The 11898-nt window shown below is 42.3% G+C and overlaps 1 protein-coding gene across 11 annotated transcripts in view; it reads left to right on the top strand.

Annotated features, from left to right (window-relative positions):
* The first annotated feature begins 415 nt into the window (after nt 1-415).
* Nucleotides 416-11898, top strand: part of LMO7 (LIM domain 7) — a 131218-nt gene continuing 119735 nt past the window's right edge. For 4 of the 11 annotated variants that reach the window (XM_027894307.1, XM_027894304.1, XM_027894302.1 and 1 more), the window contains exon 1: nt 418-616. In XM_027894307.1, the coding sequence (XP_027750108.1) occupies nt 548-616 (69 nt within the window). In that variant the 5' untranslated portion in view covers nt 418-547. Of the gene's footprint in view, nt 617-11898 lie in introns of all 11 variants that reach the window. The other 7 variants (XM_027894306.1, XM_027894305.1, XM_027894311.1 and 4 more) reach the window with 5 other exon arrangements.

Raw genomic sequence — 11898 nt, 5'->3', positions numbered from 1 at the left:
AGCGTGGTGCCGGATCCCCCGGGGGGCTGGCCGGGGAAGCCCCCGCGGTGCGGAGGTGAGGGGGCCCGGGCTCCGCTCCCGCTGCCCCGGCGGAGGGAGGGCGGCGGAGCGCAGGGCAGCCCCGGGCGGGGCGGCAGGTGGCGGGGCCGGGGCGGCGGTGGCTGGCCCTGAAAGGTGCGATTGTCCCCAGCTATTCCTGGTATGCGCCGGGGCGGAAGCCGCCGGGGGCGGCCTCCACCGGCCGTGAGGGCGAGGGGCGCCGCGTCCCGGCGGGAGGGAGCCGCCGCCGCCTGTGCCGCGGGGGGTGCGGCCCCTCCCGGCCGCCCGGGGGGCCCGGCGCTGCGCTACAGCCCGCGGCTCCCTCGGATTCCTGCGGCCGCGGAGCGCCAGCGAGCTGCCTCCCGAGAGGGGGAGTTCCGCGGGGAGGAGGCGGAGGGGGAGGAGACGGCGCGGGGAGCGTTAAAAAGGAGGCAGCCGAATGACAGCGGCTGCTCCCCGCGCCCCCGCCCCGTGAGGACCGGCCGCCCCCGCTCGCTCACTGCTGGACATGGAGGGGAGAGAGGACGCGGAGTGCGACTGCCAGGTGGCGTTCGCCGAAGCCCAGCGATGGGTAGAGGTGAGGCGGCTCTCGGTCCTGCTGTGCGTGCCAGCGCCTCGTCACCCCGGTCCCCTGCCGTGCCCCCTCCCCGAGGCCGGGGTCCCGCCGCGCCCCCCGCTCCCGCGGCGCTGCCCCGCCGTCGGGCAGCAGCTCCGGGGACGCGGCCCCAAACTTTGCTTCTTTGTCAGCAGCTGTGGGCTGCTATTTTTAGAAGGTATCGTGGCAGCTTGCAGAGATCTGTCTGTGCAGCATCGCCACCGCCCCCTCCTCTGAATCGAAATTAAAGGCTGGCTTGGCTGTCCTCCTGTCATTAAGGCTTATAATTTCTTGCCATCTTGTAAATTACTTCTATAGCGCTTGCTCCGAGACAGTCTGAATTAAAGGCGCTCCTTCCTGTCACGAAAGAGTTCAGGACAGAGAGCAACCTGAAATTAACACTCATTTTCTTCTCTCCTATTTTTAAACATGAATGTCTGACTGCGCACAGCACTTGATGTAAATATGTGTGTTTCTGTATCGTTACACCGAGTCACACCGGTCCGGTACGTGCTAATGCCTGAGGAGAGAGGTTGTTCCTAGGTGTACCCCTGTGTGGGTATGGTCAGGCAGTGTGCGGCTGAGCCAGCGAGGCTCATGGCGTGGAAGCAGAGAAATGATAGGAATAGTGAATGGCCTTACTTAGAGTCGTGGTGTGCTTTTAAAGAGAAGCTTTTAAGTGCTGGTTTATATGTATTTTAACCTATTAAGCTTATTTCTATGTGCCTGTTAACTGAGGTGAAACTTCTGTTGTCAGAAGCGCTATCCCAGTAACTTTCGAAGGCGTAAATATTCAAAAAAGAATGTTTGTTACTTTTTATCTCTCATCTTTATAAGCTTGTCAAGACCTGAGTCCAGGCTTGTTTCCTCTGTAAAACAATGACATCTAGTGCTTAAAATCTATTGAGAATTTGAAACTGAGAGCACCAAAGGCAAGGGTATCACAAATGACCTTCTCAAGTGTGATTTGTGAATGTACGTAATTAAAGCAGTCCTGGCTTCCCTATGTGTCAATTTTATAAGAGTTAGCTGTGAGTTTAGGTAATTAAAACATTCCTCTCTCATGTACACCTTTCTTGCATTGCTTTTTGTAAACTGGCAAAGGTTACTTTAATTAGTTTCATTAAGGTGATGTGATGTTGTCTTTGAAAATCCTATTTTAAGGGTTTGGGGATTTGTTTTAATTATTATTAAATTTCATATGAAATTTATGGTTGTACCAATTCTACAAAAGGTCCCCTCCTTGCCTGCCAGTAGCACGTGGGAGCACTAGCAAAGCAATGTGAGTGTGGATTGTGCTGTTTGTGTAGAAGAAACCAACAAATGCTCAGCTTCCTGCCTTCCCCATCTAATCTGTGTGGCTATCCTTTGATATGTGAAAGCTGTTCTCATTTTAAAGGAACTTTTAAATTTGGAGAAACATTTTATTGTAAAGGGAGTAACTTGAAAACCTGAAAGTATTGATAAACAGGATGTTAGGGATTCTATAAAGTTAAAGGAAAATGTAAATATTTATTTCCCTATGAAATGAGGTTTGCATTTCAGAAGTACCGTTGTGTTTCTCTATTCTTTACATCCAGATGGGTTAAAAAGCCAAGACTAACCATTTCCGTTGTTGTATGAGAAGAGTAATGATGTTTTCAGGATAATGAGATGTGTCCCAAGGTTTTGTGAGTCTTGGTGAAACGAAGTGGTGTAAACGTGATAGAGAGTGGAACTTGGTGAGTCCTAATGATTAAACAATTAGTTTTGAAGATGAGGCAGATTTCCAAATATTTATGAACTTGAAGTTCTGATGTTTTGGTAAAGTTTTGTGTGCCAGCTTCTCCCTAACATTAGAGGAAGATGAAAGCATACAGACACTAGCTACTATATGTTTAAAAGAACAAGCCAAAATCTCTTTGTAAACTGTTACTCTTTCCCTTCACTAATGAAATCTGTGTGAACATATTTCTGTATTTCAATACAGAACTTTTTGGACTCTGAGACTTGAAAAAAACTCTGAAGACTGTGAAGCTGAGGGCTTTTTGCAATGGGAATGAGCAACTGTATTAGATCTCAGGGGCAGTAAAAAACCCACCCCAAAACAGCAAAAATTTTCACCCCATATGTTCTTGAAGCTCTTTGTAAGAGAAAATTGTATCCTGATCAGGTCCCTCTTCTGCCTGTTCCCAGCTGAATTCTCCATGCTGTAAGGCAACCACTGACTGGTGGGAGCTGAAACATTTGTTCCTAGTTGAGATGCTAGTCTTACGCTACAAAAACTGACACCCCCCACCCCCCCCCAAACCCCAAACCAGCCAACCAACCAAAAAAAAAAAAAAAAAGAAAAAACAAAGAAAAAAAAATCCCCACAAACCCCAAACAAACAAAAAACTCCCTCTCCCCCACCAAAACCAAACCCTCAAACAATCGAAACCAAAAAGCCCAACAGCTTGATTAAGAGTAATAAAAACAAAAAATTGTATCTAATATGTGGTGATGGTTAATGAAAGACGTCGTTCCTTAATTCAGATTCATGTTGAGGCATAGTTTATGATAATGCAGACAAGGCAGGCCTGTAGTTTTCACAGTGCAGAGACCTCTTCAAACGTAGTCCCCAACCTCTCGTGTTTTGTGATTTGGGAGGGGAGATGATGTTGCTTGCCTGAATTACTCTCCTGGAGTCACTTGGGGAGGCCTGTCTATTAAGGTCACCTACTTAGTTTGGGGAAGGAATAGTCATTTTCTGTGCAAAACTCAAGCTCTTCTCACATGTCCTTTATCCAGAATTCAGCAATGGTTAGTGAGGTTGGGCCTCTGCATCTGAGACTTTGGAGCCTTCTGAGCTCTGCCTGGAGCAACTGGTGCTGGTCAAATTCACATGCAGGCAAGCCTTCACTTGGCACCTCAGCTGGGCAGATGGTGCATGCTGAGACCAGAATAAAACACTGGTACACCACAACTTAGAAATAGCTTCTCAAAAAAGAAGAAAGAGTAGAGACCTCATCAAAGTCTACAACTTCCTAATGAGGGGAAGAAGAGGGGCTGGCACTGAGCTCTTCTCTCAGGTGACCAGTGATGGGACCTGAGGGAATGGCCTGAAATTGTGTCAGGGGAGGTTTCAATTAGACATTAGAAATATCTTCACCCAGAGGGTGATTGGGCACTGGAACAGGCTTCCCAGGGAAGTGGTCACAGCACCAAGCTGGTCAAAGTTCAAGAAGTATTTAGACAATGCTCTCAGGCACATGGTGTGATTCTTGAGGTGTCTTGTACAGGGACAGGAGTTGGACTCAATGATCCTTGTGGGTCCCTTCCAGCTCAGGATTTTCTATGATTCTATAAAAGGTGGAGCTGTTTGCCAAACCTAGAAATAGCTGAGTTAAAATTGTTTTACTGTGTTCTGTTCCATATTATAACTTAAGCAAGCCAAAAGCTGTTCCTCCAAACCAAAGCATTCTTCCCCCAGCTATTAAATATCCCAGACTGCCGACTCTGTTTTCCTGCCTCAAGATGTGGGAGGGCAGTCTGCCTCTCCCTCTCTGCAGTTCTCCATGAAGTTCACCCTTGTGAATGAAGGGGAGACATAGTTCCTCTCCCCCAAAACACATTTCACCATTTTAAGAGTGATGCCCCTAAAGAGTTCTAAAGGAAAGAAATGTGTGCTGTTTTCCTGTAAAACATCTGAGCTTTTGATTCCTGTTCTGTGTCTTAAATGAACCCCAATCTTCAGGTAAATGTCTATGGTTTGAAATTGTTTGCTAAAGCAACTTGAAACCTGACCCACAAAGTCTGTAAATCTTTAGTTAGAGTGCCCTGAGGCAAATAACGCTTGAATTTTTTTTTTCCCCCTGAAGTACTCAAATGTACAGATCCAGTTTGAGGGAGGGTGGCCAGCGAGCGTGTGCCTGAATGAATTGTTGGAGTGAAGCAGCAGAGCCATAGGAAAGAAAATCCACTGAAGTGAAAAATAGGTGTTGGGCCAGGTAACCCTTGCAAACTTTTACAGCTCTTCTTGTGAGCTGAATTTATTTCCCTAATAAATCATATAAAGTTCTTAAAGTCAGATGTTCTGAGAGCTACTAATTTCATGAGACACCATTGTCAAGAGCATCAGTCTCAGACTCAGAATCAGTAGTCCCTGGATTGCTCCTCACGCAGAGACACTGCAGAGGAACAGAACTCCTTCCTAGTGCTAACACTACCCAGCATTGATGGGGAGAGGTGTTTCAACATTAGGATTTCTGTAGAAAGATAAGGTTTTTATAATTTTCAAGAGGCAGCATTAGAGGAAGAAAGCACAGCTTGTGTGGACAGCAACTAAAGATACCCCTACTGCTCCTGTCTGTCATGACCATTAAATAGGTACTGAAAAAGCCTAATTTTTCTGAATGCTGTTGTGTATGCAGACAACTGCATGCATTATTGCATTGCAGTGTGCTTTTCAAAGTCCAAAACTATCTTCCTTGTAATTTAAATGTATCTGTTACATTTTGAATGTTGCAAGATTATTTGGAGGCTTTTGTTTTTTTTCTTTCTTTCCAGGAAAACCCAAATTTTTGTACATATGCATATCCCTCCTCCCTCCTCCTGACACACACACCTGCTTAGAAGATAGAAAAAGCAGATTTGCAGAGTAACTTGGTAGAAGAAGTCTGCTTGAAGTAAAACTTGAGAACCAAGGCAACTTGGTGAAATCTTTTAGTTTGAACCAACAGTACAGCCATCAAATCCAATGAATGGTCTGACATGTGGTCACCAAATGTTTCTGTTTGTTGAAGCTGTTTGAAGTCTGCATTTCTGCTGTATATTTTTATGGCTTCTGCAAATACAGCAAGAGGTCTAGCCGTGATGTTTTCCCTGTATTTGCATAGAGATCTTACCTCAGTGATTATTTTGTTTTGTTTTCCCCCCAAGCATGAATCTAATGCATACAGTCTGGTATGGCAGATTGGAGGAATAACTGTAGAGACAGAGGACTAATCTTACTGTTCAAATCCTCTTCTCATAGGTACCTTTATTCAAAAGTTTAACTAATCATTATGAAAATGTTTTCCTCAGTTCTGCGTAATGTATTCTTGGATAATGCGTAGAGAGCCAGTCAATGCCCTGAATAGTGTCAGAATGAAAGATGTGTGAATGAAAAGGGAAAATCTATATGTTTTGTTGTCTTAAACTATGTTTAATACTGGGTAATTCTGTCAAGTCATAAAACCTGGGTGGGCTGGTTTCTGGAGAACTTGTAGTACAGCTGCCGAAGCCCTGGCTCACATCTACATAAGGGATGTATTTAATCCTCCTTTAGGTGGCTGCGTCAATATTTCATTATTATGTGTAGAGTCTTGGCAGTGAGTGTTGCATGGAATAAATCTAAGCGTATCCAATTAATATATAAATAAATATGAATCGATACATAAATACACATTCTGCTAAGTAAATACTGTGTGAATTTAAATCCTGGAAATAATGTTCTCTCCACTGCCTGCAGACTATGAAAGTGCTGTGGTAAAATGTCATATAATAGGGCTAGCAGCAATGTTTTAGAGGGACAGGGTGACAGTAATACTGTTTGATCTGGCTGAACATTATTCTCTGTTATTTTATTGTCCCCTTGCTTCCAGGCCTCAGGAAAGGTATCTGTAATGTGAGAGAAAAATGGGACTAATTTTTGCTTGAGAGTAAAGTCTATTTCCTGATTTCTGCAAGGTGGGTTTATATATTTTCAAGTCTATATTTGGAAATTCTTAGGGTGAATCAAAAGTCTGTCTTCAAGCAGTATGCAATGGGCATGCATAGCTCTGAGCTGAGTTCACAGTGTAGTTTCCTTTATGGACAGTTTCTCTTTGTACTTTTGAGTGTTGTTTTAAAACTTTGCATGAAAGCAGCATCTGTAGGCACTTTAAGAGGAAGACTTAACTTGTTGACTATAGAAACGGGTATGTTTTCTATACTGGGAAAATGCATTGCAGCTTATGGGGATCTACAGACAATTCTGACCAGACTCTAGTGTTGTTCTGTTATGTATTTTGTGGTTACCAACTACAGTTAGTTCTGCAGTTACTTTTGTTCTTTTTCTCCTGTCTTTTTTGTTTGGTTGGTTTTTGAACTGTGTCCTGATCCTTTCTGCAGTTTTCTGAGGTCATGCATTTTTTTTTTCTGCCCATAATTTTTGGAGAAGGTGAGATGATACTGATTTCCACATTTAGCATATTTTGCTCTGGGCCCCCACACCTGCCCCATTACTAAGAGCTCACTTTTAGCACCTTTCCTTTGTCAGGCACTTTTTTTTTGGTCCAAATTTTTAAGTTTTTAATGAGCACTTGTGTGTAGTACATTAGATGGTGACCTTGCTGAGCTTTGGAAAACACTTGAGCTTTATTGTGTTGTAAGAACCAGATAGATTCCAGCTGTTTCTTGTACCTACCACTCCTCCACTTTCAAGTTCCTTTATCCACTCCTGCAGGACATTTTTGAAAAAACAAAACAAACCCCAACCTTTTTTGCTTAACAAGACTAATATAACTTTACTATCATTTTTTAAATGGACTTTCCAACTACAGCAGTTTAATGAAAAACAGCATGTGCTCTCAGACCCAGTGTACTAGAAATGAGTCTGCTGGTCTAAGGTGTGCTTGACACACTTCACTTATTATCCGAATTACCTTAGGGGGTGTGTTTTGGGTTTTGCTATATTTCATGTATCTGAATACTGTCAATCCAAGTGAAAATCTAACTTTAAAGGAATGTAGTGAATAAGCTACTTTAAAATAGGTTTTATGGTTCTCCATGTTTTGAGCTGCTGCACAAAGTTGTATATTTAGCTTTTATGAATAATGTTTAATTTTTATTTTTACAATGCAAAGAAATGTGTATGGATCTGACTCACATTGTGCCAGCTTCTGATTGGATACTTAGCTCTAAAGCTTTCATTTGTGTTATACTGAATAGAGAAATCTAATTTCAACAGTGTTTTCCGTTCATAGTACAAAACATCTGGGATTATCTTAGAAGGGCATGAAGATTATAAGACTTGCTTTATATTTTTTGCCAGCGCTGGCACACGTTGTGCAAATGTTGGCACATTTTTTTGGTACCAGCTCATGTGAAAGTTCTAAGTTTTGTTTCTGGATGTGATTCAGCTCTCAGTCATTACTATTAGAAAAGAAACATAATATACTAACTTAGGGAAATAGTTATCACTGCATTGGCCAAAAAAGTCAGTCATTGTAATGTAACACAGCTTTAAAGGAGTTAGCTGAGTTGGGATCAGTTCAGCTAGCACAGACAGTGAAATCTGTTGTTTGGGCCAAGCTGTCCTCCTACGGTAGATCCCACAACAATGTGGTTTTGTATTAGTGCTGAGATAGTATCCCAGGAAGGTGTCATTGAAACTCTTGTGCTTCGCCTGTGCGTCTCCTGCCTCCTTTTGCAGTGGCAGTGGTGTGCCTGACCCACTGGTGATTTGGCTCAGGGGGTTCATCTGATGATGGAAAATCAGCCTGTTTTGTGGTATTTGGTACTCAGCTGGCTCCTGGGAGGCAAGACGCCTCATGCCAGGGAAGAGGTGCTTTTAGTGGAGACAGCCTTTTGGTGGCAGCTCGCTGCTGGGTTGCAGCTGAGTTAGTGGGATGAAGAGAGGCAGATACCTAAACTTAGACAAGCCATCCCTTTCCCTGGAGGCTTCTTGAGTGGCCTGCTTCTGCTCATTGTCCGGCTCTCTTCCTTACATGACTCGGGATCTGTTTGCTAGGTGCCCAGGGTTGAGGTATAAGATAGACACCTGGATTAAGGAGACTGGCTTCTAGCCATAAATAACTTCTTCAGGATGAATTTCATAAGGCTTAAATACAGTTGGAGCTGTTTTAAATAGAAACTCTGCTAGGAGTTTCTGAGCAAAAGCATTTTAAAGTATTTTATATTCTTACACACTGACTTCTGCTATGACAGAAGCAGTCCTTGTGTCTCACTGGAGCTGGGTTGATTGGGAGATGATCCTTCAGAGGTATTGGTATGCCTGGCCCTCAGACTGGGGGCAATCCAATCCCAGATCTAATCTCCAGTGTTATTTGTAAATTCTAAATGGAATTACTTTATTGACCCTACTATTTGTTATTTATTTATTTATTTTTTCCTTCAGGAAGAAATTTGAAAAATCTAGCTTGTGAAGCTGACTGTGTCAGCTAAAAAAAAACAACAACAAACAAACAAACAAACAAACAAAAAAACAAACACAAAAAAACCACCAAACAAACAAACAAAAAAAAACCACAAGATGTGATAAAGAACAGAAGCAAGTGCAGGATGTTTTCTGTTTACATTAAGGCAATGGATGAAAAAACCAGCCAGTATGCCATTGGGCTCCAAAATGCCTTTTGTGCAGCTATGTCATAATTTCAGGGTACTGGAAGTGGCAGATGATGGGTGCACAGTGTCAGTTTTTGCGAGTGGTAACTTCCTAGCCTGGGTCAGTCATGATAGTACTGTGTTAGTTGCTGATGCCTCCAAAACTATGACGTAAGTATCCTCTTTCTGTCATTAGCTGGTTAACATTGAAGGAAGCAGAATGTTGACTTGATGATCTTAAGTGTCTTTTCCAACATTAACAGTCCTTTGATTCTGTGAAGCCATATGTCAAAGTGGCTGTGGAGAAGAGGAAGAAAAATGAAGGTCCAGGTTTGACACTACAGGGTTGGAAGGGTTTTGTTGCAACACCTGTTGCACTGCCTTGAAATGCTTCTTTGGAAACTATTTAATGTTAGGTAAAACAAGGGACAAAGGCATTACTGCATTTTTGCTCTAGGAAAAACCTTTTTTCTTCCTTGTGTCACCACACTTCCTTTGCCTAAACAATGCCACTGACAAAATGTACCTTTTTTTGATGCACCTGAAAACATTTCACTCATTTTCCTGAGTGAAAATGAGCCGAACATTTGGTTGCAGGTTCTTTTGCAAATATAAGAGGTTGAGGGTGTAACAAAATGACACTATCTTAAGTAACTAGAAGGGTTTCTCCTTTGTGTATGTGTGTATGTATATATATATGTATAAAAATAAAATATAGATAGATAGATAATGTCAGATAGACATCCTCATTGTGAGTTCTCAGCATTCAATAAAAAGGTTGCATGGAGTTGATTTTATTTGGACTGAATGGAAATGGAATGAGGATGAAGGCATGAGCTCTAGGTACAGATGGATATCTTTCACAGACATTTGCCTGATGCTGTGGAGGGAAAAAACCATCTCTGATATAATAAACATCAACTTAATGCTTATTCAGGAGGGTATTGCTTCACAGCTACGAGTCTTATGTGTGCATGAATTTTTTCAAAGACAGATCTCCATTAAAATGCACAGACTGGTTTGCTCACTAATGACCTAACTTTCATGTGTCTGATAAAATCCAAAAGTCCTCTCTGACGTTGGGGTAGGTCTTGCAAAGTAATCTCAGACTCCAGGAAGGTCTGCATGTTAGGTGTCATTGGATAGGGCTGGGAGCTGTGTGCTGTGGAGAAATGACGGAGAAGAGGAGCTTGGAAAGGGACGAGGACAAATGTGCACCTAAGGTTATTTGTAAATAACTACTTGCTCCTTCTTACACGAGTGAATTTCTTACCTTGTGAGTATTTAAATTATGAAATTTAGTAGAACATGCGGGCTTTATAAATCTGGGGTTTTCTTTTGCATTTGTTTTGCATTTAGTAATTTAAAACATTAGGGGAATACAGTTGGAGACTGTTCTTGTTCTAAATTTCTGAATGTGTTATTACATTTATTTGATTTTTTTCACTAACGCATTTGTAAAATCAGTATCTCATCTACTTTACCTACCATGGGACATGGAAACCTATTGTTAGACCTGACTGAAAAATGCTAGTATATGCATGCTTATGGTTCCTTTTTTGTTTTCTTCCCTTTCTTACCTCCCCAGCTAAGAACTTCTAAAATTAGTGTTTATTCTTTTTATTGTGGCAACTAAAATCTTATATCATCCCATTTTCCAGTGGAATCTTTGATCTTTCCTTGTGAAAACTGTCTTTTATTATAATTGAAAATTATAATAAAAAGGTGAATGTTTTTGTAAACATATTTGGATATACCGCAGTTGAGAAGGATAATGCTATTAAATCATGTCTGGTTCTCAGTATAACGGTGAATTTTGTCAGAACACAAAATACTTAACATGCACATTTCAGCAACAGGATTTGGTCTTTGTGTGCAGGCAAGTCTCTTGCAAAAACTGTATTGACTGGTCATGGTAATAAAGCGTGAGGCTGGAACAGCAGTTTCCAGCATCCCAGCAGATGAGCAGATGAGGCTGGCAGTAATTTGGTTTCCTGTGTCTGGTGCATTGATGGGCTAGATGCAATCCAGCCGTGCAGATTTCCAGTGGTGACTCATCTGATTATTTTCTATTTCCTCTCTGATCAGCGGAGGAGGTAGGATAGAGGAGGATGTCTCTCTAGCAGTAGAAGACATTTCTAATGTCACGCTACCTTTCCAATATGGGCGAGTGAAATGTGGAAAGAATATTGGTGTGTCTCAGCTCTTTTTAAAGGTATGCCGGCCTTCCTCACCTCCCTTTGATTTAATTATTTTTTAATTTCCTTTGAGTGTTATCCCTAACCCAGCTGTGCTGTGGCTGCATCTTGGCCACATCTTAGCTTTATTTCTGTACTGTTGCGCAGTATGGGAACGGGTGAACCTTATGCACGCTTAGTTGAACACACATTGCTCCTGGGGGAAGGATATGGAGAGGAAATCTGGATCTCCAGGTCCTTTTCATCTCAACCTCAGCACATGTTTCTCCACTCAAGAAATGTATGTCTTTTTTTTTTCTTTTTTTCTGATGGTAGGGAATATGCATTCCAGCGTGGGCAGGGGCATTCTTCTGCAGACCACTAGTGGGAATAGATGGGATGTGCACCAATTTCACCATTTTTTAAATCATCTATGCATATAATGGTGCTTAGGTTGAACATAGGGGTTTGAATTTTTCACAGAGATGCAGATTAAGACCCCTAAGTGCTTGGACTGTATGTGCTTACCTGATGTAGGATGGGAATTGGGAGCCGTGTGGCTGCTATCAGACAGAAATCCATGCGAGCCTGGGTAGGTCTGGAAGGAATACCCAGAGCATTATGCCATATAAATATCCTTTAAGATTAGGTTGCTACATGTTAATTGCAGCCAGACACAGCTCATCGTTTTCTTCATGTAAAGAGCCTGGTTATTGCTCACTATTTTTTTATGTTTTGTAACAGAAGGTTTAAGTATGAAAC

This window comes from Empidonax traillii, unplaced genomic scaffold (assembly GCF_003031625.1).
Source record: "Empidonax traillii isolate 1590-97213 ecotype Southwest subspecies unplaced genomic scaffold, ASM303162v1 scaffold423:size1405600, whole genome shotgun sequence".
In the NCBI taxonomy this organism is placed as follows: Eukaryota; Metazoa; Chordata; class Aves; order Passeriformes; family Tyrannidae; genus Empidonax; species Empidonax traillii.
This window is presented reverse-complemented; position numbering and strand designations above follow the sequence as displayed.